Source organism: Nycticebus coucang, chromosome 2, assembly GCF_027406575.1.
Source record: "Nycticebus coucang isolate mNycCou1 chromosome 2, mNycCou1.pri, whole genome shotgun sequence".
Classification (NCBI taxonomy): Eukaryota; Metazoa; Chordata; class Mammalia; order Primates; family Lorisidae; genus Nycticebus; species Nycticebus coucang.
Window position 1 is genome coordinate 134805013 of NC_069781.1, and position 26799 is coordinate 134831811.

The 26799-nt window shown below is 54.9% G+C and overlaps 2 protein-coding genes across 8 annotated transcripts in view; one reads left to right on the top strand and one right to left on the bottom strand.

Moving 5' to 3' along the window:
* The window catches only part of ENTREP2 (endosomal transmembrane epsin interactor 2), a 454036-nt gene extending 442686 nt beyond the window's left edge, over window positions 1-11350 (top strand). For both annotated transcript variants that reach the window (XM_053581956.1, XM_053581957.1), the window contains 4 exons: window positions 579-654; window positions 5692-5919; window positions 7139-7216; window positions 8124-11350. In XM_053581956.1, the coding sequence (XP_053437931.1) occupies window positions 579-654; window positions 5692-5919; window positions 7139-7216; window positions 8124-8440 (699 nt within the window). In that variant the 3' untranslated portion in view covers window positions 8441-11350. The remainder of the gene's footprint in view (window positions 1-578; window positions 655-5691; window positions 5920-7138; window positions 7217-8123) is intronic.
* Window positions 11351-12612: 1262 nt separating this feature from the next.
* The window catches only part of APBA2 (amyloid beta precursor protein binding family A member 2), a 289264-nt gene continuing 275077 nt past the window's right edge, over window positions 12613-26799 (bottom strand). For all 6 annotated transcript variants that reach the window (XM_053581965.1, XM_053581966.1, XM_053581960.1 and 3 more), the window contains 5 exons: window positions 25961-26140; window positions 24936-25148; window positions 23901-24020; window positions 15844-15984; window positions 12613-13791 (listed from right to left, as the gene is read on the bottom strand). In XM_053581965.1, the coding sequence (XP_053437940.1) occupies window positions 13720-13791; window positions 15844-15984; window positions 23901-24020; window positions 24936-25148; window positions 25961-26140 (726 nt within the window). In that variant the 3' untranslated portion in view covers window positions 12613-13719. The remainder of the gene's footprint in view (window positions 13792-15843; window positions 15985-23900; window positions 24021-24935; window positions 25149-25960; window positions 26141-26799) is intronic.

Genomic DNA, 26799 nt, shown 5'->3' on the forward strand with positions numbered 1-26799 from the left:
AGTTCAGGCAGAGAAGGCAGGTGTGCAAGCAGCCTCCCAACCCCTGCACAGGAGATGAAAGGGAAGAGACCAGGTGCCAGTGCTGGGGTACCCCAGGGCCTCACTCAGGCCATGGCCATTCTGTGCCCACACTGTGCTGGCGGCAGGCACTGCCGGCCTCATGGCCCTTTGTCCCTGGTGGCCTATTCTCTTCCTGGAGGGGAAGCTGAGAGGAGAGAGAATGGTTGAGACAGGAGTATTGGAAAGGAGGGCAGGGGCCGTCCAAAGACCTGCAGTGACTCCAGGACTCACATAGCCTTTGCTCATCCCAGGCAGTGGCCATCCAATAAGGTGCAGGGTGATTCCCTGGCACTCGCAGATTTCCTGATTGCAGGTCAGAGACATGGACCTGGACCTTGGCTAGGGAAGCGTCATCCTCACAGTGCTACCCTGCATGTGGGGAGGGAGTGGGGCTGGGAGTGCACTCCTCTCTACGCTTCTTCCCAAGCGGGCTTCCAGGTCAGCCTGCCGTCTGGGCTGTGCCTGTGCTCCCAGGTCCCCCCACTTTCCCCCTTGATGCTTTGTGCTTCTTGCTGCAGGTTATAAGTTCAGGTCAGCAGGTGGCAGAGTCTAGCTCCGGGGACCCAGACGCCGCTGCTGGCTTCAGCACACCAGGTAATGTTCCCCTTTCGCTATTTGACATGAGTTTGTATTTCTCATGATGTCTCCTTTCCTCCTCTCTTCTCCTTCTCTTTTCTTGCTCTGCCCACTCTCGTCCCTCTGTTTCTTACTGTGTAAGGTGGTAGAATTCGCTACAGCCAGCCCTGTTGAGTACGGGGATGAATTCTCTGCAGTTCTTCCCTCACCTGCATCCAACCTGGGTGCCTAGAAGACCTCCACTTTCTCTGGGGTCTTTGTCATCTCAGGGCCCCTCTTTGAGGGGTACAGCTTTGAAAAAGAGTACTACCTCATCTGGGTTCACCCTATCCAGACCGATCATTGTACATCCCAGGCTACGTCCCCTCGGTGCCTCCCACAGGAGGAGGAGGCTGGTTGGGGGAGGACAAAGGCTGGACGTCATGTCCTCAGGGGCACTGAAGGGCCGGTATGCTGTGTTAGATTCCCAGACACAGAGTGTGGGAGCAGGACAGAGCTGGGGGTGCGGAAGATGAGGTGGTCCCAGGGGCAGTCAAACAGACAAACTTTGGTCGTGGAAGGAACATGTGTGTTCTGTTTCCAGAGAGCCCTTCTTGAGGTCCCCAGGCGGTCTCAGGTGGTTTATTTGGAGACCAAAGTTGAGACCCTGCAAAGGACACGATTTGAGTCCCAGGGCTCTCTGTCCTGTCCCCAGACATTCGGTCACCATCTGAGAGAAATCAGAGAGGGCCACCTCCAGGTCCCTGCAGTTGTGGGATTCAGAAGTATTCTCATCCTTCCTTCGGTTTCTCCAAGGAGCCACTCAGGAACTGTCCAAGAGGTGGCATCCGGTGACCTGTGCTGTGTGTCCCAGTCCCCTGGCCCAGGGCGACCATACCAGCCCACCTTATTCCGAGGCTTGGGCTGAGGGCATCTCCAGCCTGGCCCCACGTGTTGCAGACACATGACTCCTAAAATCTCATATTCTTGAGGAGACCGTGGCTGGAAAGGCAGAGCAGCCTGGCACCTCCTACGGCCCTTCCTCTTTGTCCTGCCCAGGCAGGGGGAGATGCTGGGGATCTGGGTATCCCCTCACCCCTGTGCTGGACCTGGGCAGTTAACTCTGTAGCTGACCTGGAAACCCAGGGGTGCCTCTAAAACCCAGCCCCCTGCCAGCCCCTGAGGGGTCAGGGATCTATGGCGAAGGACTGATGGTGTCACAGGACCCCCAATGCCAGTTTGAAGGCTACAGGCAGGTTTAATTGTAGGAAAGGTGCCTTCCTCAGGCGGGTATGTGAGGCCGAGGTCCATGCTCATTTCCCTGCCTACAAGTATCCACACAGGGGTGGGGAACCTACAGGATGGGGCCACGTGGGCTTCTATATCCATGAGTGCCCACTTTGGACTGAATTCAAATTTTACAGAACAAATACTTTTAATAGAGGGATTTGTTCCTTGAAATTTGGACTTGGGCAAGGGCCACACTTGGGGATCTGGGGGGCATTGTGGCCTTGAGGCCACAGGTTCCCACCCCTGTGCTGTCTAGAATGTCTGATTGCTTTTGCACCTTTGTCACACATCATTTCGGCATTGCTGTGTGGGTCCATTTCTGGGTTCTCCGTTCTGCTCCATGGATCCAGGATCTGCCCGCATCACGCTGTCTCCGTGCTCCAGAGTCAGCCTCCATATTCGCAGGAGCGAGTCCCCGGTCGTCTTCTCCTTTTCAAGCTTGCTTTAGCTGTTCCAAGGTCTCTGCCTTCCCACGTACATTTTAGAATCAGCTTATCTGTGTCTTGCAAAGTCCTCACTGGGATTGTGATAAAAAATTGCCTTAAACTTAGCAATTTGGAGGGAGCTGCCATCTCCCTCCACAGGGCCTTCAGATGCCCAGCCAGAGTATGACTGTCCACTAATGGGGGTCTTCGATTTCTTTTGTCTCTGTTTTGTATTTCTCAGATCCTGGCGTGTTTTTTGAAGGGCACTTAAGTGTGCCTTCTTCAGAGCAATTGTAAATTGGTATTGTTTTCCTTTTCTGTTTCTGTACATTTTGTTGTTAGTATATGTGATCGCCCACAGGAAGCAGCTGTGGTTTATTCTCATGTGTTTATCTGACATCCAGCCATCTTGCAGAACTCATTCATTCTAGAGGGATTTTTCTTTGTTTGGGTTTTTTTTTTTTTTATTTGGTAGAGTATGATTTATTTTTCATTTGCTGAAATAACAAAATACTAATGAGGATGTGGAGCCACAGGCAAGCCAGTCCCTTGAGTTCTGTCTGGAAGCTTTATCCAAAATGCTTCTTCAAAAATGTTTGTGCCACTAGCTGTGGCGATCCCACTGCTGGAACCAGTCTGAGGGAGTAATGCAAAAAATGAAAACTCTTTACTCATGAAGATAGTTGTGTTTTTCGTAACAGTGAAAATTTGAGGGAACAATAAAATCCACTAATAGGAGTAAAAAAAAAGTCATGTTGCATATGATAAATACATTATTGTACATTAAGAAAAAATGCTTTTAGTTGGAAAATTGGAAGTTCACTAGGATTATGACTGTCATAAAAACATAGGCACCCAACACAACCCAGGGCGAGGGTGTGCAAACAGGGAGCGCTACCAGCTTTGGGCCATAGCTTTTCTGTGATGTTACACTAGTTTTATAATTTCTGTTAGCTGTATGTATTTACTACGTCTCACTGTCTGTCCGTGACTCTGTTTCCCTGAGGCACCCAGTCGTTGGATGGTCAGTGATGTTGAGAGAGTCAGTCAGCAGGGAGATGAGCACTGCGTATGAATCAAAATAACGTCAGTGTGCTGCTGCGTGACACTCTTGGGACAATGCTGAGGGAGTTGGGGTTAATAGTTGGGCATTTCTAGGTTTGAAATTCCCTGACCTAATAAATTATTGTTTCTTTTCTGCGTTATATATTCATCCTTGAGCATTTGCTTAATTATGCCCCTGGAATACATTTCTAGAAGTGAAACTATTGAGTCCAACAATTTCAGATTTGGATATGTTGGATGGATTGCATTCTGGAAAGGTTGTATCACCAGTGTAGGAGTCCCCAGAGTGGTGTATGACAGCCCAAGAGGCGGTCACTCCTGGTGATCTTCATTTGCTGTGCATGGGGGAGCATCTCTAACACACAGACACACACACGCTCACACACTTGCACTCACACATGCTCACACTCACACACCCTCACACTCACACACACACACAGATTGAGTTTGAATATCTTTCTTTGTGTTGACTGCCCATTTGTAGGTCCATTTTTGCTTCATCTTTTTCTCTTACAGTGTTCTTGTTTTGGGGGTTTCTTTTTTGTAGATTTTTTTTTTTTTTTTTGAGACAGAGTCTCACTATGTCACCCTGGGTAGAGTGCCATGGCATCACAGCTCACAGCAACCTGGAACTCTTGGGCTTAAGTGATTCTCTTGCCTCAGCCTCCCAAGTAGCTGGGACTACAGGCGCCTGGCACCACGCCCGGCTATTTTTGTTGTTGTTGTTGTTGCAGTTGTCACTGGTGTTTGGCAGGCCCGGGCTGGGTTTGAACCCACCCACTCTGGGTTGTGACTGGCACCCTACCCACTGAGCAACAGGCGCTGAGCCACTTTTCTGTAGATTTATAAGAGAAAAATTTTGTGAAATGGAGACGTGACACAATTTGTAAAGGCAACACTTCTGTTACTGCAGGCGTGCTTTCTCAGTGTGCGTTCTGTGGTGCTTCCTGCCATATATAAGTACATAATTTTTTTGTCATCAAATTCATCAAGCTTTTCCTCTATGGTTTCCATGCTTACAAAGTCTTTTTCTGCTCCAAGGCTGTAGACCTATTCTTGTATATTTTCTTCTACCATTCTTAAGGTATCTTAAAAAAGAAAAGGATTAATCTTCCTGAAGAATATACATATATAGCATATGATGTGTGAGGTGCTGTTCCATCTTTTCCCATTTCTCCAAATGGACTGCTAATCATCCTCAACCATTTATGGAGGAGGGTAGCCATAGACTGGACGGGTAGTTACTTGGGAATCCTATAGAATCTTCCATCAGCTCCACTGAAGCTGTGTCACCCTCTTCCCTTCCCTCTCTAAGCCCATGTCCTCACCTGCTGAATGGGGTCCCCTGGGGGTGCCTGGTAGGTGGACAGTGAGGATCAGGTGGAAGGCAGGCTAAAAAGCCTCTTGAGGACACATGTGGGGACAGAATGGCCTCCCACAGGCCCTTAGGATCCACAGGAAGGGATGGCAGGAAGAGACCCTGAACCCTCCTAGCTCTGGCGGAGGTCAGGCTGCTGTAATTCTGAAGAAGAATCCCCCGCGCAGGTCACTTGTATCTCCCCCAGCGCCAGGAGGGAGCTCTGAGGGCGTCTGCCGTGGGAGAAGAGCCTGTAGGGGCAGCGCTTCTCAAGCTTCACAAGCACAGGTGCGAGCAGCCCCCTGGGGGTTGTGTTAACCTGACTCTAACCCAGCTGCCCTGGGTGCTGGCCCTGGAGTGGTGGGGAGCGCCAGCCCAACCCTGACCAGCATCACTGGGGCAAGGAGCAGTTCTCAAAGTTGACTGAACATCAGACTCTCCCAGAGGGCTTGCTCAAAGCCCAGTGGCGGGCCCACCCCCACAGTCTCTAATTCCTGGGATCTGGCTGAGAGTTTGCATTTCTGACTCCTGCTGAAGGTGAATCTGACACTGATGGCCTGGTGCCCGAACTGCACTGCCCAGCTGTCCTGCAGGCCCCGGGTTGCACCCAATGCATGTGGGCAGCCCCCCAGGACCTGGCTGGGTCCTGCTCTTCCAGTATCCTTCTGATCAAAGCATCTGATTTCTGACTTTTAGCCTCTCGCAGGTTGTGAAGCATCTCAGCCCCTCCACCTGTGCCCTTCTTGAATTTTCTTGGTAAACCATCTGGTGTCTCCAACTTTGGACACCAGAGAGCAGTGTTTATTAGCCTTGTTCGGTGTTTCCACGACCCAAAGTTTTCAGAGTTGACACAGGCCTGGAGTTTGAAGGTGCAGGTGCCGTCCTACGTCAGGGGTCCACCATGACTGCTTCCCTGATGTTGTGTCCCTTCTCTTACAGCACCAGCCAACAGCATGCACCTCCTGGTATCTGAGGGCACCACCATGCCAGACCCCAGCCACCCGTCCCCTGACGGCCCTGTGGGTGTCCCATCACCCCCACCCCCTACCCCGCGCCCTGGCTGCACATCTCTGGAGGACCCTGGCACAGGCAGGCGGGCACGGCCAGGTCCCAGGCACATGTCCCGCTCTACCAGCGACCCTACTTCATGTACGTCTGGTGCAGCAGGTATGGCTGGCCAGGGCCACTCTGGGAATGTGGTCTTGATGCCTGAGGCTCCTGAGCTGGGGCGGGGGGAACAGGCAGTGGGTCACAGCAGGGACCAGGCCATCAGGCCTGTTATTCTGGTGGAGGAGGGAGGATAGGAGAGGTTAGGGTGATGGAGCCACTGGACAGACATGGTGTGTTCTCAGCAGCAGTTCATGGGTGCCGCTGGCAGTGTGGCCTGGAGCTTGCATTGAACCCCCCAAGTGACTGATGGAGAGCAGTGCCTTGGGCTGTAGGACCTGGCACCAGATCCCTGTGGCCAGAGGCCCAGGAATTTGCCTTTCACACCAGCTCCCCTGGGAGTCTTACAGGTCCTGAGGTTAGAGAACTCACACCCTCACGCCCTGTCCATGTCACTACCTTTTTTGAAGGAGTGGTCATAGTTTCTGCCAGTAAATATGGGTGGGCCTTTGTGAGGCCATCTCAGCAGGGAGTTTTTGCACAGTGGAAGTGAAAGAGCTCTGAAGAGGGCCAGAGGGTCCTGGACAGTCTCACCCCCAAAAGACTAGAGCCTTTTGGGAGGACAGGACCTCTGAAAGGAGCCAGGGCCCACAACCGTCTGCTGCCTGCTGCTGCCCTCCTGGAGAGACATCGGAGTGTGTGCCTGTGTGTTCCTGGCTTCGTTCTCACTCTTTCCCCCTCCAGCATGCAATTGCCAGCTCACATGGAGAAAGTTCCACTGAATCTTCTGAAAACACCCATCTCTGCTAGCTTATTCAGAACTCCAGAGCTGCCCATGACCCCATGAGGGCTCACAGGCACTGGCTGAGGTTTGGGGGACAATCCCCTGCCTTTAGAGGGGCTCAGGACCCACTCTGTGGCCCCCCCCATGGCTTTCTTCCCCTAAGTGAAATTCATGTTTTGTGACCCGTGACATTTGAGGGCTGGAGATGAGGGGACAGGTGGTCATGATTCCTCTGGGCTTGCTCACACCGCCTGTCACCTCCATTCCTCCCAGCTAGGCATGGCTCCTGCTTGCTGGGGTCCTGGGAGCATGTCACTGTGGGTGGGAGTGCAGTGAAGGGCACAGGCTGGGTCCGGGGCTGCCTGCTAATCCTAATCTGTGACTATTCGCCCAGCACCCAAAGTATATGTCGAAGCCACACCCCAGGCAGGTTATTAGAGTTTCATCAACTCCTTTCCCCTTCCACATACTCACCCAACTCTCTTTCTGGTTAAGGTGACGCCTCTTCACACACGCCACTGTACAGCCAGGACCTGGAAGCAGGGCTGTCGAGGGCTGCTTTGGGGACCGCCGGTGAGACAAACCTTTTCTGTTGCACTTTGATGACTCCTGCTGGGATGTAGGGGGAGGTGACTAGTGGGTCTCTGGCTACGTTGCTTCTAAATGCAGCCCCTCAAAGGGCCTTTCCCCTCCCTTCTCTCGGGTGCACTTGCACCAGAGGCCGTAACTGATTTAACATGAGTGCCTGCTGTTTCATTTTATTGATGAGATTTTATTGGGGGGGGGGGGTCCTCAAAGTTTCTCATGTTTAATTGCTGGGCTTGCTTGTTGCCACCAAGAAGACCCTAGAACAGATGGCGTACTTTGTGTGGTTTCAGCATTAGGTCAGGGCAGGGCAGGCCTTGATCCAGTCCCTGGGGAGATGGTCACAGCTGGTTTCTCGGAGAGGCCCTGAGACTAGTGTTTGTCCCATGGGTCATTCAGAGCAGCTGTCGGCCTTGTTGGGAGCCAGAGCCCTGTCCCCTGTCAGTAGGGACTGGGCTGTGGGTGGTGGCTGCCACTGCACCTGGCATGGTGCAGGGGGGTCTCATTGACCCTTTGCTGCCCCCAGCTCTGGCCCTGAGGCGGACTTCACCTATAGATGCCACCACTCTGCCCTGCAAGGGATCAGACCCATAGAGGTAAAGATCACTGAGCCGGGAAGATCACTGAGCCAGCTCCCATTCCCTCAGGGATTCCAGAGGAGGCAGAGGGAAAGGGATGGGTGGGGGGCACCCTTCTCCCAGTCCTTGAGGTTAACACCAGCTGATCTCAGGACTGAGACTGGATGAAGGACGAGCAGAAGCAGGCAGGCCCAGAGCCAGGAACTTGGAAAACCAAGCATGCTTTGCTTTGCTTTGTTTTTAAAAGGACTTATGACAGCGGCCTTTTGTCTTATTTCTGGTAGTTTTCAAACTGCATCTTTTCCTTTTACATTTAGTTTCCATGCCTCGCTCCACGGCGGCTGCCTGTCGGCCCGAGCTTTCACCACCGGGGGACCCAGATACCTGGAAGACTGACCACCAGCCTGTGCCAGAGGTCTTCCCGGCGGTCTCCAAAGAGCGGCCACGCTCTTTAGTGGACAGCAAGGCCTACGCAGACACCAGGGTTTTGGTGGCTAAGTTTTTAGAACACTCACACTGTGCCCTCCCTCCCGAGGTGCGGCATGTCGTGAGTGCCATCCGTGTGGCCGTCTCCTCTGAGGAGCACCCCATGGAGGACGCCGTCTTTAGCACTGGCCTTCCAGATCAGGTGTGAAGGAACCACTGGTCTGGATGAAGACACCAATGATACTGGAGCCCTTGCTCTGGCAGAGACCGTGGGGGACCGCTGAAGTCCATTGTGTCGGCTCAGTTGGGAACAGTTATTCCATTTTGAGGTGGAGCCCATCACTTGTTTCCTCGGGAATTACATTTCCTACCTAATCCAGTAGTTAGGAAAGAGGACTCTTTCCACGGGGAACTCTTTGGTTTAATCTGGCCCGTGTCACCTTGAATGGACTGGCATCACACAAATACGAGCACAGCAGCGGGTGACACTCATGTAACTCAAAGACTCTAAGTGTCTTCAAAAATCAGGGCCATCCCAACCTGGATTCTCTGCATCCCAGTTTAGGTTGAGTGCGAAGTGGATGGAGGATGATGTCAAATAATGAGACCATGTTCTCCTGTGGTTCGCGTTGCTCTGTGATCCAACTGTTCTTATTCTAACCTATTTCCTTTAAAAGGAAATCGGTAATTTTAGCACAGATGGCAGCCTGGGCCCATTCTTGTGTCTGCAGGGCCACAGGGCTATTGTCTGAATAGATACACTGCCAGGCACAGCCACCCCTTGAGGCAGGGGGATTTTGCACGGGGCTTGGAAGAGTCCTCCCCCCACACCCCCATCCCCATCTCCCTGGGCTCTGCAGCTCCACTCGTTACCTGGAGCAGACACATTTCAGTTCCTGTTCCCTGATAGTAAGCACCTTTTCCAAGCCCCTTTGGGGGCCTTCCCTCTTGTCTGACCTCACCTGATTGACCTTGGTGAGTTAACGTCTGGGGGATGGAGGCTGCAGGTCTCTGGCGACCAGTTGAGCGGCTGCAGACACATCAGCTGTGGAGGAGGCTGATGGCAGACCATTTCTTTCCAAGAACACACCCACTGTGTTGGCTGTGCAGAAGCAGGCAAGCCGGGTTGGGTTGTATCGGGAGACTTCGGGCACCTTTGACTTTCTTGGCACCTCTCTCTAGCCCGTTTTCTGGCAACATCAGTGGCAGCTATGTCTCAGCAGTGGCCCTGGAGCCACTGTTCAAGAGAACTTTCTGCAGGGATGCGATTGCTTGTGTCTGGGCCGTCCAAAGCTGTGCCCTTTGGCATGTAGGGCTGTGGAGGCCCCGCCACTGTGGCTGGTGTCCTCTGCATTGGACAGAGCAACCCCAAGCCTGCAGGTCTCATCAGAGAGCCTGTGGGCCTAGCACAGGTTGTGCAGTGGGGACCAGAGGGTTCCCACCACTGCCAGGCTCATGCTTCTGTCTGCCCTCAAGCCCCTCCCTCATCCCTCAGTCCCCAGCTGTACTGGAGGCAGTGTGCAGGGGGCGTGGGGCGGGGAGGGCTTCTGCTGGGAATGGGTTGGGGCATCCACCTGGGCTCCCTGCAAACTGAGGGGTGGAATTCCCCCAGTCATGGTCAACTTTCAAGGCTCTGGGCTTTACTGATGTTGTCGGTTGCTGCTTCCTAGAGGTTAGAGAGCCGGAAAAATATAAATCAGGCCTTTTGATGATAGCCTGAACTTTTCCATGAGAGAGGTACTGGAGATGAATTTATAAGCACTTTATTCAGAATAGGAAACAGGAAATCTCTAATGTTTCTCAAGTGAGGGCTTTTGAAGTCCCCAAAACAGGTCCCTTTGCAGATAGAGTTAATGGATGGATTTTCAGCATGGCCTCCCCTGAGTCCATGACCAAAGCTTTAGCACCCGAAGCCTGGGCTCTGAACGGCACCATCTCTGAGGTGGGAGCAAGAGCTACCAGCCTCAGGGGTCTCTCACCTGCCTGGGGAGCCCATGCAGGGCTTAGAGGCGCATACAGCAGTGTCCCCACTCTGAGGCCAACCCACCCCCACTCTGTGGACCCAGCCTCTGCCGAGTCTTACCATGAAGCCGGGGTGAGACACCTCTGGACTACCCAGCCTGGTGCTCTGAGTCCTAACCTTCTTCCCCTCTCCCCAGCAGGACCTTGTCCTCCTACCTGCCACGGGATCCTGCCCAGGCAGTGTCTTTCAGGTGCAGGCCGATGGTCTGGGGGCTGTTTCCAAGTATTCACACCCCAACCTCACTCAGCTCTGTTTGCCCCCCGGCAGCTCTATTTGTGCATAAGGAAACTGTACCCAACTTCATGCAGCTGCTGGAGGCCTTTTGCCATCTAAAAACAAGGCTGTTGGGAACAGTGGTGGGGAGCCCTCCTTGGCCCACCCGCACGCTCTAGGACAACTTACGGGAAAGGTCCCCAGAAGAGAGAGGAACTGGTAAGAGTCACGTGAGTATGTGCTGGCAGCTGAGCTCACCAGCTGTGGTGCCCTTGAGCCCAGCTCAGGGCCATGTGGGCACTGGGTGTTAGGCAGGGAGCACCCAGCCTCAGGCTGCACTGGCTCACAGCCAGGGGAGTGCCAGCTTCCCCCCTCACCTGTGACCCCTTCCCACCTGGAGCCTTTTCTCAACACTCCCCATTTTGGTGTCTGAAACAGGCCCAACTGTGACTGTTTTGGAGGTGACCTGCTCCTTTTTCAGCTCATTGGGTCTTGGGGACTCTCCTTGCCTGCTCCCAAGAGCTGTGGGGACTGGCACCTGCTAGGATGCCACCATTTACCCGGCCTGGGGGCCTCTCGGATACTGAGGTGAGGGAATTGTACACCCGAACTCAGTGCTAGGCAAAGTGGGAGCATCATTCGTAAGGACTTAGGGTCTCTTTCAGGTGGGGACCATGATCCAAATTCAGTGCTTGTGATGATCCCTTGACAGAAAGCTCATTTCAAAAGGATTCTTTTCCCCTCACCTGTACTGACTCACAGAGGCTGCTAAGGATTTATAAGACATTGTTATCAGGCCACCAGAGACCTGTCTGTACAACTGGAAAGGTTGTATTTATTTAATGTACCTCAAGGTGTTTTAATAATCAGTGTTTTATTAAAAAATATTTCTGGTCTCCGTGTCTCTGAGGTCTAACTGGGATGGAGACAGGCAAGACTCCGTGTGGACAATGCTGGCTGCAAGCAGGGCCCACCAGGGGCGTGAAACAGCCATGGGGGAGCAGCTCGGCTCTCAGGGTGGGAGGGGACGAGAGCAGGTGCCACACACACCAGGCCCCCCCCCCCATGTGTGACATGAGGGCTTCTGGGAAGAATGTGAGCCTGCAGCTCAAAGTTTTCTTTGATGTGAGTTCTTAAAAATTAAAAGTGTGTATGATTTGGTGGGCGTCCCACTCCTGCCAATCTCCTTCTGAGCTCATTCTCCTGCCTTGTCTGAGACTTTGGAATGTTCCCCTTGGCTTCCCAAGCCGAAACTCTTTTCTTCCACCTTTAAACTCAGGTGACATTTCCTTTCATTCCCCAAGGCCGTGAGCTATCCCTGGCTAGCATTTCATGTTTCTTGGCCAAGTGAAGGATTTTATTTTGCTTTTGATTTTTCAGCATATTTTGGAAAGCCTTTATGCTGCTCTTTGTAATAGTATTTCCTACTGACCATTTTTCTTTGCTGCTACCATGCACACTTTCCGGGAAAAGAAAGGAGCTGGGGTTCATGTTGACAGACTTACATGGCCTGATGGCCAAAGCCGAGATCAGGTGAGCTCTTAGCTCACATCCTCCAGGTGGGCAGGTGACAAGACATGTTTACTCTGCAGCTTCCCAAGAATCCCAGGCCCGGGGCAGCAGCTCAGGATGTGGCGCTCACACTGCTGCTCCAAGGCGCCCAGGCCAACACGGCTGGAAACCCAACCCCCACAGCCTTCTGACCAAAGCCCACATCTATTCCATGGCCTCCTCATGCCAGGTGACACCAGGATAGTGGCCCTGGAGAAAGGTAAGTTATGGGAGAGCTGCCAGAGTCATCTTATTCTAACCAGGCTGTGAGGAAGCCCACGGAGCAGAGAAGATGCTGGGGCAGGTGGTCCAACTTTCTCTTACACACACGTCTGCTGGAGGTCATTCAAATTTAAATCTGGAGAATCCCAAGGCTCCATCTCTCCCTTATTCAATTAGTTCTCTGCCAGCCATGTCTCTCCAGGGGACTGCTGGAGAACACAGGATGGGCCCATGACTGGTCACCATCCCTGGGCACCTCCACCGGCTGTCTGGTGCTGCACACCTGCACAGCTGCAGGCTGAGATGTGCAGACAGAGCAGGCAGGCACCTGCACTCTGTTAACAAACCAGTCACACAAACAGGTCTTCATCAGGACTTCAGGTTTATTATTGATATGCGTGAAGTCGTCCTAAGGTCAGCTGCATGCAACACACGGCACTCCTCAATGACAGTAACCCTAAAGCTTTAGTACTGCGTGGTAAGGCTTCTTAAGTCACAGTGTATTCTTCAAGGCCTGGGCCAAAAAAAAAAAAAAGACTTCCAGACAAAATGACGTCAGTTAACACGGGTCTCTAATGGACTGAGCTAGACTATATCTGACTTTATCTACACACACGCTGATACTGCCCAGGGCCGTGGCGCAGCGCTCCCAGCTGGCTCCCTCAGGAATGGCAGAGATCAAGTTTCCTAGTGTGGGTTTTTATTTTTTTCAGGGGAGCATGTCCATGTGTGGATGTGTGTGTCCCACTGGGTGCCCAGGTAGGGCAGGAGATCCAGATGTGGTCCCGGGTCGCCACGGGAAACCCTAAAGTCTGAATGATAGCTTGCCAAAATAAAAATCCAAACAGTAGCTTTATCTAAATAAATAGGGAGTTTTGATGTTGTGGCCATCATCCTTTATTTATAATCACCCACATGTCCCCAAACTTTCATTACAAGTTACACCCTGGGAGCTGGCTGCCACATTCCTGCAGAGGCTGCTGTCGAGAATGTTAGGGTCCCACCCAGGCCCCAGAGGTCCAGCCAAGGGGTGGCCGCTGCCTGCCCAGGGGTGCAGCCCTTGGAGGCCCCGTTCAGACCACCCGGCAGGCTCCCGAGTTCACGCTCCACAGCTTCAGGGAAGAAAGACACCCACACCACACCATACCACACCACACAAGGGACCGGGCCACGCCCTTGGTCAGTCGCAGTGAGAAAATGGTTCAGTGAGAATGGTTCAGTCGCAGTGAGAAAATGTGGCAAAATACTCGACTGTTTTACAAAGATTTGTTCTGTGACTCTCTTTTGATAAAGATATACTCCTTTTTGGCAAAATAAAAAAAAAAGAAGTGGTGGCGAGGGCATGACCTTTGGAGAGCCAGTGTCCCTGTCAGGATGTGGTGTCAGAAGTTAGGTTCTCGCCCGCGTCTGGCTCCGGCTCCTCCGGCCCGGGCAGGCCTACCAGCGTCCAGCTCTACGGTGTGGCCAGGCCAGCGAGCCTAGATGTACAGTGGGGTCTCCTGGCCCGTGAGGAGCCTGAACATGGCGGCAGGCATGGTCTTCATGTGGATCTGCCAACACAGAGAGGAGGCTTAGCGCTCGCCGTGCAATCAAGTAAAACCAAGCAACAGGGGGGGAAACGAGGCGTGTCCTGATCGAAACACCCGTCTTTACAGTGAAGGTCTAGAACACCTCCCAGGACGCTGCAGACTAGGACTCAGGTCCCTACCCTGTCTTTAAAGGGTTCTGCGTGGGTGAGTGCTAGTTTTGCTTTGGGTCTAGTTGACACAGGTCAGGGTAAGAAATTGAGCTGTTCATTGAGACTGTAGTCTGGGGCAGGCTGGAGGTGCCCTGGCCTCTGCAGAGCCTGAGAGGGGTGCGCTTTGCCTTGCTGAGGAGGAAACCAAGGAGGAGAAACATACAGCCCCGCCCACGGAGCTGAAGCTAACACAAGTGTCTGAGGGCTGGGATCTGAGTTAGGGTACCACGGGGCCCCAACCTCCTGAGATCACTTAGCAATGACCCTTTGGGCCCAGGCCTCAATCCCTGACTCCAGCATGGCCTGGGACTCTGCTCCCTGGGGACCCAGGTCTCGTGGGTTGCCCACTCCATAATCATCCTCTGAGGGCACGGGGAGGAGGCGTGTGCTGGCGGGAGGATGCTGACCCTCTGTAAAGCCCCTGCCTGGGGTTCACCTCCTCAGCTCTGCACTCCAGCCCTGCAGGGCTGACTGATGTGCTGCTGGGGGTGCCAGGGACACGCTTCTGGGTACCCAGCAGGGTGCAGTGCCCTGGTCTGACCAACCCAGGCGGGTAAACCCTGCGGACACATCTTCCCACCTGGCCCTACCAGGGCCCTTTGGCAAGTTCGGATTTCAGTGCCTCCCTCACCCCATGGCTTTTTCCATGAGAGGCTCATTCTCTGCCATTCCTCCATCTGAAGCCCACCCCGGGGCTCTGTTAAGGATTCGGGTCCGGTTATCAGTGGCTGATTTTCCCAGCTGCTTGGGGAGGGTGGGAAACAGGCAGAGGCTGCTCTCCTGCCTCTTTGAATAGCTTCCTGGCATGTGTGAAGCCTCAAGGACATTTCCCACTGCCTGAGCTCCCAGCCCCACCCCTCCACTCGACTGATTTCTTGTGGGTGTGAGGCTGCCCTTACCGTGGGAGTGGCTATTTCAAGGTGTCTACCCAGGAAAATTGGCTTTTCTTTCCCTTGAAGCCCTCTGTGAGAAGCTAGTGGTGCCTGCCTGGCCCCCTCTTTCTCCTGAGAGCTGACAATCGGCCCCTGCCTGGCCCTGGTGGTCCCACAGGACCCTGGATGTCCCAACATGGCCACAGGAATCAGTATCCACTCTCCTGTCCCCACAGGTGGTAAGAACAGGACCCTGGCCCTTGGTCCCACATGGCCACGGTCAGGAGGCCCACAGGTGGGCAGAGTCTGCCAACTCCAAACCCCCAGCCGGCACCCAACCAGCCCCTCGGCAGCCACCTCCTCAGCTGTCTCCCCACCCCCAGCTGGTCACCATGCTCCCTGAGAGACCCACACCACGTCCCTATTAACTGCCCCTGGACACACTGGCTCATACTCACAGCTCCCTCCACATGCTAACACCAACATTCACACCCACATACTCTTACACGCACCCTGGGCCAGGCTGCCCTCCCACCACAGCTGTGCCGCCACCCAGTCCGGGCCCCTCCCCTGCCCAAGCTGTCCTGCTTCCCTGTGAGCTGTTTAGGGAAAACTGTGCCCTCGGTCTGCAAGATGTTCAGGGCCCTGACAGACAGCTCAGGCTGCCCGCCACTCTGCTCTCCCTCATATGGACACTCCCTCAGACACAGCCTGGCCAGTGCCAGGAGTCTGTCCCGGAGAAGGCAGGCTCTCAGGCCAAAGTGGGAGCATAGAGGACCCCACAAACAGCACTCACCCACAGGCCCCATGGACCAGGCTCTCCTAAGAGGGGTGGACTTTTCCTGTGTGGGGATCGATGGCTTTCCCAAGCACATCTTGTGTCCCTGTAGGGCTCACTGGTCATGTAGAAGGCTCAGCTGGGATGCCCCTGGCCTTGGGTCCTGGCTTCAGGAAGTGGTATGGTGACCGAATGGCAATGGGTACGATCTTACCTCCCCAACAGAGTTGGACAGAGCTTGGACGATCTTCTCATGGGCTGTGGCCACCACGCTCTGCCCGTTGATCTCAATGATGCGGTGGCCGACGCGGACACCCCCTCGCTCGGCTATGCCCCCTCTCATGAGACTGCAGATCTGAGCAGACACAGGCAGGTCAGCACACACATTCCCACTGCCCAACAGGCACCCCACCGTGTCCCAGAAGGAGGGACATGTGGGGGCAGCCCAACGTGACGACTGCTCCCACATGCAATTTGCTAACTCACAAATAGGGAGACGGAGATTTGGAATATGTTTTTTTTTAATTTTTTGGAATATGTTTTTTAAAAAGTCAAGGCCAGGGTTTGTGGGGAACCATCCCGGCCCTCAGACCGCCCAGGAATCTGTCCCCGTCACACCATGCCAGAGCCTTTTTTCCTGGCGCTGGTGGGGGCGGCAGTGGTGATGTGTATGGTTAGTGTACTTCCCAGATAGTTCCAGCTACAAGCCACTCCTCTTCCAAGGGAAGACAATCACCCTTGCCCCTCTTACTCCCCGGGTGGGGGTGAGGTGAAGGTCTCAGGAGCTGACAAATGGAGAGAGTCTGGGCAAGTGTCAGTTTATGTCAGTCTCCCCCGCTTGCAAATTTGCTAAAAGTCAAGGTATTAGAAAGAACATCCATGCAGACATCAGGGAGGGTCCCCCTCACAGACACGGGGGCACAGCTAAACCCAGAGACTCCTGGAAAGCACCGCTGGGCCTGGCAGCCCTGGGCACAGGAGGGCACCAGGTTCTGCTCCTCTCCAGCCCCAGCTAGAGATGCAGTGAGGAGGAGCAGAGAGGGAACCCCCCACCCAACTGGTTGCTCCCAAGGGGCCAGGGCTACCAGCCCAAAGAGAAAGCGAGGCAGAGCCAGCTCCCCCAGAGCAAGGCACCCTGAGAGCAGACACACTGTCACCCAGAGGTCTGTCCTGTTCCCACCAGCCCGCCGCATCACCGCCAGGGCTGCGCCCCATCAGCTGCCTTGAGGATGAGCAAGAGGAGGAGCTCAGAGCTGGGCAGGGGAGACTCAGGCTGGCCTGAGTGGCCTGTGGCCAACACAATCACCAGAGCCTGCATGAACTCACGGGGCCTTCTGTCCTTATGGTTTCTGTCCTTTTGCCCTTAGGGTTTCCTCAATCTGCAAACACACTAGACTAGCAGAGCAGCCACCATCCATCCCACCAACACCTTCGTGACATTTAGGGGCTCTTATACTTTAAAAGACAGGGGGCCACGACCCAGAAGCAGGAAGGATAGCTGTGGTCAGCACAAAGGTCACTTAGTTGCAAGTGGGGGGAGAACCCAGCCAACGAGCCAGCCCCTTCTCACGCACACACATGACGGCTCCTGTCACTCCGTGGAAGGCTCTGCCTCACAGGAGATTTTCTACCCAGTGCCCTGGAGGGAACACCCTCCCCTTTCTGCTGGCCCCAGCCTGCTCCCTCCGTGGGGCTCTGACTGCCCCAGATGGGCTTCGCCTCAGCACCAGCGATAGGACAGGCAGCAGCCCCTGGAGCAAGGCATCCTGAGAGCACCCTCCCTATACCTGGAGGTCTCTCTTGTCCCCCATCTTAAGCCCCCACCACAGGACTCCTGTCATTTGAGTTTTGCCTTGTCACAAACTCCACAGGCCTTTCCAAACTGATCACATACATGTTTGGGGGGTCCTGGCATGATGGCTGCTGCCCATCTGTCCCAGGACTCGGGGTCCCTCCCTTTCTGGAATGAGGTACTCTCTCTGGTTTGGCTGGAGACACGGGTACAGACGGATGTCACAGTCCCAGACGTGGTCACCTAGACTTCTGCCAACAAGGCCTGATCACTAGGCCAGAAGCCAGGACTTGAGCCCAACAGCCTTGGCTGGGGCTGGTCAGGGAGGGAGAAGCAGCCTGTTCCCTGGCCACTGTGTCCAAAAAAGGGGAGCACCCACTGTATCAAATGAAGGCTCTGCTTACCTGACCAGCAAATGCTCTACACAGGCATTCAGGACTCAGGTTTACTCACCCCCACCCCCAAGCGACTTATGGATGTTTTATGTCAATCATTGCTGGTTCTTTGAAGATCCAGAAAAAGGTGCTTCAGGAAGGCCTGGCCCAAGGACAGGACACTCCTTAGAAAGTGTGATTTTTATCTGAGTGCTAGGGTGGGCACCTGTAGTCCCAGCTACTTGGGAGGCTGAGGCAAGAGAATCGCTTAAGCCCAGGAGTTGGAGTTTGCTGTGAGCTGTGATGCTACAGCACTCTATTGAGGGCAACATAGTGAGACTCTGTCTCAAAAAAAAAAAAAGGCTCAGTTCCTGTAGCAAAGTAGTTGTGGTGCCAGCCATATACACCAAGGGTGGCGGGTTCCTACCTGGCCCAGACCAGCTAAAGAACAATGACAAGTGCAACAAGAGATGGCCAAGCATTGTGGTGTGAGCCTGTAGTCCCAGCTACTTGGGAGGCTGAGACAAGAGAATCACTTAAGCCCAGGAGTTGGAGGTTGCTGTGAGCTATGATGCCACAGCACTTTACTGAGGGCGACACAGTGAGACTCTGTCTCAAGAAAGAAAAAAAGGAAAGAAAGTGTGATTTTGACTAGATCCCTGGTGGCTGCCGGCTTCCAAGTGTTGGAGATTTGAGAAAAGAGGGCACAGATGAGAAAGGAGAGGCAGAGGCTGAATGTGGGTTTGTGCCTCTCAAGGAGTCTTCTGGGAGGAGCGACTTGGACCCCAGGGCTGAACTGGAAGAAATCTGGGGACAGGCTGGCAGAGGGACCGGGGAGGGGCCCAGGAGGTGCTGAAAGGCCAAGCTGAGGCATGTCCAGCAAGAATCAGGGCACACTGTGAGTGGGGCACACTTGTCAGAAGAAAGGATTTCATGAAAGGATTGTGGGAAGAGAGAGGCAGGGCCCATCTAGGAGGGGTAGTAATTGTATCATTGAGGGCCTGTCTGCAAACTAATGCATTTGTACTTGAGGTGTAATGAAGCCGAAAATGGAAAAGGCGCTTATGCAAAACTAGCTCAGACGTGGGCAAACTTCTCAGAGGGGGACACTCGGGGGAACTGTGGCTGCCAGTGGGGCCAGTGGGCCCTGTACTCTCTGCAGGCTCAGCAGGAAGGGATTAGCTGCCTGGACACAACCGAAGCCACCACCAGCACCTCTGTGCATTTCCGTTGCTTGGGTATTGATGTCCTGGGCCCTCGATACAAACACGTCAACCTCTGCACTGGTCACAAATGCTCCAAATCCACACGCATGCTCCAAATCCACATCCACAATCCCTGACACACAGGCATCATGCAAAGCTCTGGTGGGGGGCAGTGCATGTGTCCCTGGGGGAGCCTCAGGGCAAGTCCTCACCTGTGACATTACGGCAGACATCGCCGCTCCCTAACTGGACCGGGTATGCCCTAGTCTGCAGGATAGGCTTGCCCTTGGGGGGCTTCCATTTCTAGGATCCTAGAACTGACTCCAGACAGGTGGACTAGAGGGTGTGCACATGTGGCAATGAAACTAGACAGACTGGGAAAAGACCCCTGCACCCTCATGTCACAGGAGCAACGTCACTGACACACTACAAGATAAACAAAATGTGGTCTATACACACAACAGAACATGATCCAGCCTTTCAAAGGCAGGAGATTCTGACATAGGTTATAGCCTGGAGGACATTGTGCCGAAGGCCTAGTACTGAGTGATCCCACTGCTATGAGAGGCCCAGAGCAGTCAGACTCCCAGAGACAGAAAGCAGAGTCAGGGTGGCGGTGCCAGTGGCTAGGGTTTGGGGGTCAGTGCTTCATGGGTACAGAGTTTCAGTTTGGGAAGATGAAGAAGTCCTGGAGATGGACAGTGGTGATAGCTACAGAACAATGTGATGGTACTAATGCCACTGGGCTGCGCACTTTAACATGATTCAGATGGTAGATTTCACATTATGTGTATTACAATTACAGTAGACCCTCTGTGAGGGGACACCCAAGGGACTGTAAACAAGCTGGGCAATGCAGGGAGGTGGCCAGCATAAGGAACTGGGCCTACGGTGCTGATGCGGACATGGAGTGCATGTCCAGTCTATGAAAATTAGGTGACTTAATGAGGTGGTCAGTGTAGGGAGGTGGTCAACTATGGAGGCGCTATTGTATTTAAGAGAAAAAAATGAAAACGAAATCAAAAACAAGAAAAATAGACGTCCTAGGAGAGTTGAACAGCTATAGCCTGGGACAAGGTTAGTGCCCAGTGGGTCAGAGATGCAGCTGTTCCAAACACAGGGGCCACACACAGCCACATACACAGACAACTGTGCACAGCCCCCACTCCAGCCCAGCAGCCAGACTCACATGCACCACCCCAGCACCGGGACGTATTTGATCTGACATTAAACCCTGCCACCCGCCACAGGTAGTGTTTCCACAGTGGGCAGAAAACCCCAGTGGTCAGCACAAGAGCTGACAAATGCCATTTCCTAGCCAGGCGTCCTCCACCACTGTGGTCACCATGTGGTCAGGCTGAGGGGAGTCTTCAGTCACTACCTGGCCAGCTGCCAGGTTATAAGTTGCCCTGTGACCTTTCCTGCTTCAGGCTGGGAGCCAAGCAAGGGCAGGAGACTCAGGAGAGCTTTGCTGGGCCTGGGGGCTGGGTGGCCTGGGATAGGTGACCCCAGGGAAGGACCCCACCACTGCAGGGCCAGAGAGCGGCAAGAGCCCACAGGTGCCAGACCAGGCCCCTCTGGTGAGGACAGGTAGGCTGAAAGCTGAGGCTCAGGGATCTCAGGGCCACTGGTTCCGACCTGAGCACATTGTGGGAGACTTGCACTGAGGTGGCCTCCTGACTGTTCTCCTAAGCTCCCCCTCCCTGGAGACCCCAAGGGAGTGGTGGGGTCCATGGTGCTCTCCTCTGCCTCAGCAGGTGGCTGGGCACAGCATGGCAGCTGCCCTGCAGAGGTGGTAGTTGCGTTGGCAGCTTGCATGTCTTGGTGCCCAGAGGACCGAGTCTGGACAGCCACTCCTACCCTAACACCTGCCAATGGCACTGGCACTCACAGAGTCAGGGACAGAGGATGCGTCAGCATCTGGTGACTTGAAGGCCCCAGCATTTATTGCTGGGCTGCAGAGCCAGGCAGAGATTATGACTGATTTGCACAGCCACCTGCGTGCCATTTTCTGAGTCATTAGGGAGATGGACCATAATGAGGACAAAACCAGGCAGATTCATTAGCTTCATCTAAAACTCTCCCTGGCACACTCAGGGTGAGCTGCCACATACCTGAGAGGAAGCCCCTGAGAGCCACCATGTGCTCCACCTCTCATGGGCCACCTGCCCTCGCAGCCACGAGCACGGGGGCCTCCAGGAATCCTGAGACTGAACCATGCTCCTTAGTGGGTAGGGCTGGGGTCTGTGGACCCTTCTCACCCACCACCGTGCCCCCAGGATGTCCCTCAAGTTCACTGTCACTGGTTGGGCCCTTACCATTGCCTGAAACTCGAAGCCCAGGGGCAGAGGCACAGATAAAGGGACAGTGTGGGACTCTTCTGCATCTGCCACTCCTCATAATTCAGTCTTCAGAACAGCCCCAGGCCCCATGGAGCCTTCATCTGCTGCTACCATGAACCCAGCCCCAACCTTCTGAGAAGCCCCTTCCCCCAGAAGGGACAGCATTCTCTTCACTGCCCTCTCCGAGTCCCTGTGTCCCACCCAGGTCTCTCCCATTCCCCTGGTCTCGGCCCTGCACCTGGGTTTGCCATGGCTTCTCTGGGCTGGCGTCTCCTTCCTTCCCACTCACTGTAATTTAGCCCTCACAGAGCATCAGCTAGAGCCCCTCCCTTCCTCGTGCCTTCCACCCCCTTTCCTATCAGTCCTCTGCATGGCCTACTGCTGTGTGGTCAGAGCAGGTTACTGAAACTCTCTGCACCCCAGCTTCCTCATCCGTTCCTCCTGGGCTTGTAGTGTGGGGCAGGAGGACAAGCGGGGCATCAGGGCTACTCTGGGCAGGGATGTGCTCACAGGCCCTAGTTCCTCAGGCCATTGCATGACAGGGAATCCAGCCCCTCCTGCTGGGCCCACAATGTGCTGGAGCCACCAATGAACAACACTTCCCTGTAAAGGCCAAGAGCCAGGCCCAGCTGTCCCCTAAGCTGGTGGGGAACAAGGAAGAACAAGGAAGCCACTTCCCTTGCTGCCCTTTAGGGGAGAAAGGGTGTATGGCCACGAGGCTGCTCAGCAGGGCAGGGGGAGCCCTGGGGACACTCACGCAGAGCCCCAGACACTGGGATCCAGGCCTCCTTGCAGGGCTGCAGGGTCACTGAGTCCATCCTTGTCTTTGACTACTGACCCATGGCCAGCGAGGAAGGTCCTGGTGACAGGTCACTGTCGGGGGCATCTCAGAAGGCCCTCCCAGCCCATCCAATGGCACTCATGGTAGTTGCAGACACAGGCCCCAGCAGATTTCCTGCATAGCCCCTAAATTAGTGGAGGTGGCCACCTGTGCCCATATCATTGTATGCAGAGCAGCCCAGCAGGGCAGGACCAGGCCAGAACAGTTATTGGCCAGCTCCTGGGGCAGGTGCACTGGCCAGGAGAGCAATTCCAGTGGGCTGCAGGCACCTTGTCTGGGCACCTGTGTGGGGAGGGGGAACCCAGTAAGGTTAGGTGACTTGCCCAAGGTCACACAGTCAGGAAGGTGTGGCTGACACAGGCTAGATGCCCCTGTCCCCCTGAGTCTCAGGCACTAGACAGATCACCTCGCCCAGCTCCGCTGTGTTTTCTGGGGTGTGTGACTGAGCTGTTTGGCTACTGAGATGTGGGCAGAAATGACAAGGGCCACTTAGAGTCCTGGCCCTGAAAACCTCTGCAAGGTCCTCTAAGCTGTCTGTACCTTCCTTCAGTGCCACTCAGACACACAGTACTTGGCACAGGCCTCCAGCTAAGGGCAGAGCCCGGGTCTCTGAGTGGCTTTGTGCAGCAAAGCACCCGCACCCCCCCCCCCCAAATTAGACTGTGGTATACAGAGAAATAAACTCAGCACCCCTCCCTCCAAATTAGACTGTGGCATACAGAGAAATAAATTCAGCACCCCTCCCTCCAAATTAGACTGTGGCATACAAAGAAATAAATTCAACTCCCCCCCCCCGCCAAAATTAGACTGTGGCATACGGAGAAACAAACTCAGCAGATGGTCAATTGGGGGCATTTGCTCTAGCTGCAAAGGTACCCTGCCTTAGAAGGGACAGCAACGGGGCCTTAAGCCCAAGCCCTGTGACGATACCCAGCACCACATTGCTTCACCAGGTGACGATGGGGAAAATTTGCCTCATCTGTAGTTGTCTTTATAGAATGTTCTCCCATTATCTTCCCATCGTGACTGGGCACACACATGCTCCTGCCTCCCCTCTGCAGCACTCCCAATCTATCCCATCATCTCTTCCCCGCTACTCTATTTAGTGAACACATCTCTGCCCCTGGGACCTTTGAGGAGGAAGAACCCAGAAAATGGAAATCACACCAGCCAAACACAGGTTAAAGAGAGGGCGGGAACTTGGGACTGAAGAACTGTGGTCTAGGGAACAGGCACAGATTTTTGGCCAGACCAGCAGGCACTCAAGCCCAGCATCACCTCCTCCAGGGAGCCCTCCTGCCTCTTTAGTAGCCGGCACAGAGCCTGATACATAAATGTCTGCCTAATAGCCAAATGAATATGCGAATAAATGAATAAATAAATGAACAAATGGAACACAGTGAGTCTGAGGCCACGACTGGCTGTGTCCAGGCCACAGTGTCTGGGAAAGCCTGCTGACCTCCCCTCCAAGGCAAAGGACAACCACCACTAGACAAGGGTGCCTGAGTAGTGCTTGAGGGACTCAATCCATGGGCATGTCCTGGCCCTCCCTTTCTACCCAGGACCAGCCCAGGGAGCCACGGAAACTCCTACCCTGTGTGGCCTGGCTGCTGGCAGCTGTGCTCACTGGTCCAATGCTGCCCATCAGCAGGAGCTGCTTCCCACACCCAGACCCTACCCACAGTGGAGGCAGCCCAGGACGGGAGGATGGACTTACAATTCCATTCTGCACACTGAAGCCCAGTTGGTACTTGAGGTCTGGCCGCTTGATGAGGACAGTGGTGACTGGGGGACAGCTGACAATGTTGAGCTTCACCTGTGTCTGGTTCTTCAGGCCCTGCAGAGCACGGGGACGGGAGTCACAGGCTGAGCCCTGGACACTGTCTGCCAGCAGCCCTCACAGGCCCTGCTGAGGATGAGTCAGGCTGGCAGGGTGGGTGTGCCCTAGGTGAGGTGGGCAGCCTCACTGTCCCCTCTGTTCAGGGGGAAAAGCATCACCCACCCCTCAAGAATGTTGCTAGGTATCCAGCAAGGCAGTGTGTGCTGTGACCCACCCTCTGCCCTGGGCAAACCCCCACCCACTCTAGGGGCCAGAAGTCAGGTGCCAACTGCCACTGAGACCTATGGTCCTGGCACTGGGGTCACCCTAAGAGCTTGAGGAAGAGGTTGTCACCATGTTGAATGCTGGGTAACTTCCTATGGGAGGACGTGGGAACACCTTCCTCAAAACCTAATGCCCTCCATGGTGACTGTCCTATAGGGCAGGGGGTGACAGGCTCAGTGAGGCTCCACGAGTGAGCTAGACACAGGAGGCTCTGGACTGCACTGAGACAGGCAGGGTGCAGCTGTCAGCAGCACCCCAGGTCACAGTTCTGGGCCAAGGCCACAAGCTCACGGTCAGTCAGATGGCCTCCCTTAGTTAAGGAAACCTACATCCCCACCTGGCCCAGGTAGAGTGACCAGCCCTCCCAGTCTGCCAGGACTGAAGGGACTTCATGGAAGTGGGACTTTCAGTGCTAACCTGGGAAGGTCCCAGGCAAAATGGGCCAAGCTGTATCCACTGGTGCTCAGCCCCTCGCCAGAGCCAGTGTGGCCCAGGCCTGCCCAGAGCAGCTTGGATCCTCCTCTGATCTGAGCCATGTGGGTTCAAATTGCCCCCCCAGGTGGGTCTCTAATGGGTCAATGGGAACAACCATGTGGACACACTGGGGCAGGCGGGATGGCCACGGGGCAGCGGGCCCAGCGCACCCACCTTGATGATGCCTTGGCAGGTGGCAAGGGGCAGCCCCACCAGGCTGGTGCCATTGACAGACATGATCTGGTCACCGATGCTCAGCTTCCCCGAGCGCGCGGCCGGCCCGCCATTCATCATGTTCGCCAGGATCACCGTGGGGAGGATGGAACCCCAGCCCGACTCCACAACCACCACGCCCAGGATCTCACCCTTGTGTTTCTCCAGCTGCAGCTGTAGGGGGTAGCCAGCAGTGTGAGAGGGGCCCATAGCCGGTGGCCAGGACCTCTGCCAGGGGAAACAGGAGCCCGAGCCTGGCCCCATGGTACTGCCCTGCCCTGGCACCCAAACCTGTCTCAGCTCTGGCAGGAAAAGGCTTGGGCTGAGAGGCGTCTGCGGCCTACCCCCTGGCCTGACCCCATGCTGGCCCCCGAGCCCTTCTGGGGCCCACCCAGCAATCCTGGCAACCGGAAGCAAACTCCATCCTCGGACTCCTCAGCCCCAAGCTTGGTTCCTGCTCCCTTCCCCCCAAACCCACAGAGGACCCATATCCTGACCCCAGCTTTGCTCTGGTTTAGGAAAAGTCTGTTTTTTCATCTCAAGGATCACTGTCTCAGGAAACTGCCGGCCATGCATTCAGCAAGAAGCCAGGATCATTCACTCCCTCATTCATCCACAAGCAGACAGAATCAGGCATTCGCTGAACCCATAGCCCAGATGTAGGCCACCCCCAAGATATTTGCTTCTCTGCCCCCAAAGAACTTAGCAAAGACACCTGAGGGGAGGGTGTCAAGACCTGCTAAGGCAGCCTCCCGCCTCTGCTGCCAGAGCATCCAAGCCCCTGTGTCACAGATGCCACAGGCTTTTCAAAACTCTCTCCTGGGTACTGGGCCCTGGCTGAGGATATAATTGCAGCACGAAAAGGCACATTTTCAAGGTCATTCATCTGGATTACAAACACTTCATTTTACACAGGAGCACCTGCTGGAGGTGGGGGCAGGACGCACGGGCTGTGGCCGGGGCCCTGGAGCTGCTGTGGGCCTCACCTCCTTGCAGTTCTCCGAGTTGGAGAAGTGGATGAGGTCGTCGTTGTACATTTCCTGGGTGTTGATGATGTCGCTGTACTCCTTCTGGCTCAGGTCCTCGGGGTTAATGCCGTTGGCCCGCAGGAACTCCTGGTAGGCCACGCTGAAGGCCTGGCCAATGGACTGGGCAATGAGCTGGGCCTGCGGGGTGGGGATGGCCCGCTGGGCACAGGTGGCAGCACTGGCCCGGGTCCACATCCTACCACTGTCCTGCTTCCCTGGCTACCATCAAGGGGGTCCTGCATGGGCATCTGGGCCAGCCTCGGCTCAGTGGGGGGGTAAAAGAGGGCTTTGGGTTCAATTCCTTTCCCCCTCCCCACAGCAGGTCTGAGTGCTGCAAAGGAACGCGCAGGGGAAAGCGGGCTGGGCGGGTCAGGAGTATGGGCGCAGAGGCCTTCCCTCAAAGCACTGCTGGTTCTGGGTTGCACTGCCCTACCCACATGAGCCCAAAACAGTATACTGGAAGGACTCAGCCATGTTCTCAGCTGTTCCATGCCCAGTGTCTTGGCAGCAGGCAGACCTGGCTGGAGGTGCTGGGCCCTGGGACAGCCAGGTGGGTGCTGGGCAGAAAGCCTGGGTAGTAGGGCCTCTGGAAAGGGCTCAGGGCATGGGGGCGACAGGGTGGCAGGACCTGCTCCACCCCAACTGGTATCTCAGGATTTGGGGACGGCGCAGTGTCCTCCAGGCCTCTGATTCTGTCTCAACCTGACTGGAGTCACCAGCTGGAAAGGCTGGTCTGAGAGAAGAGGCTAAAGCCCAGGGCAGACTGCCCACTACTCCTAGACTCCAGCCCCGCCATC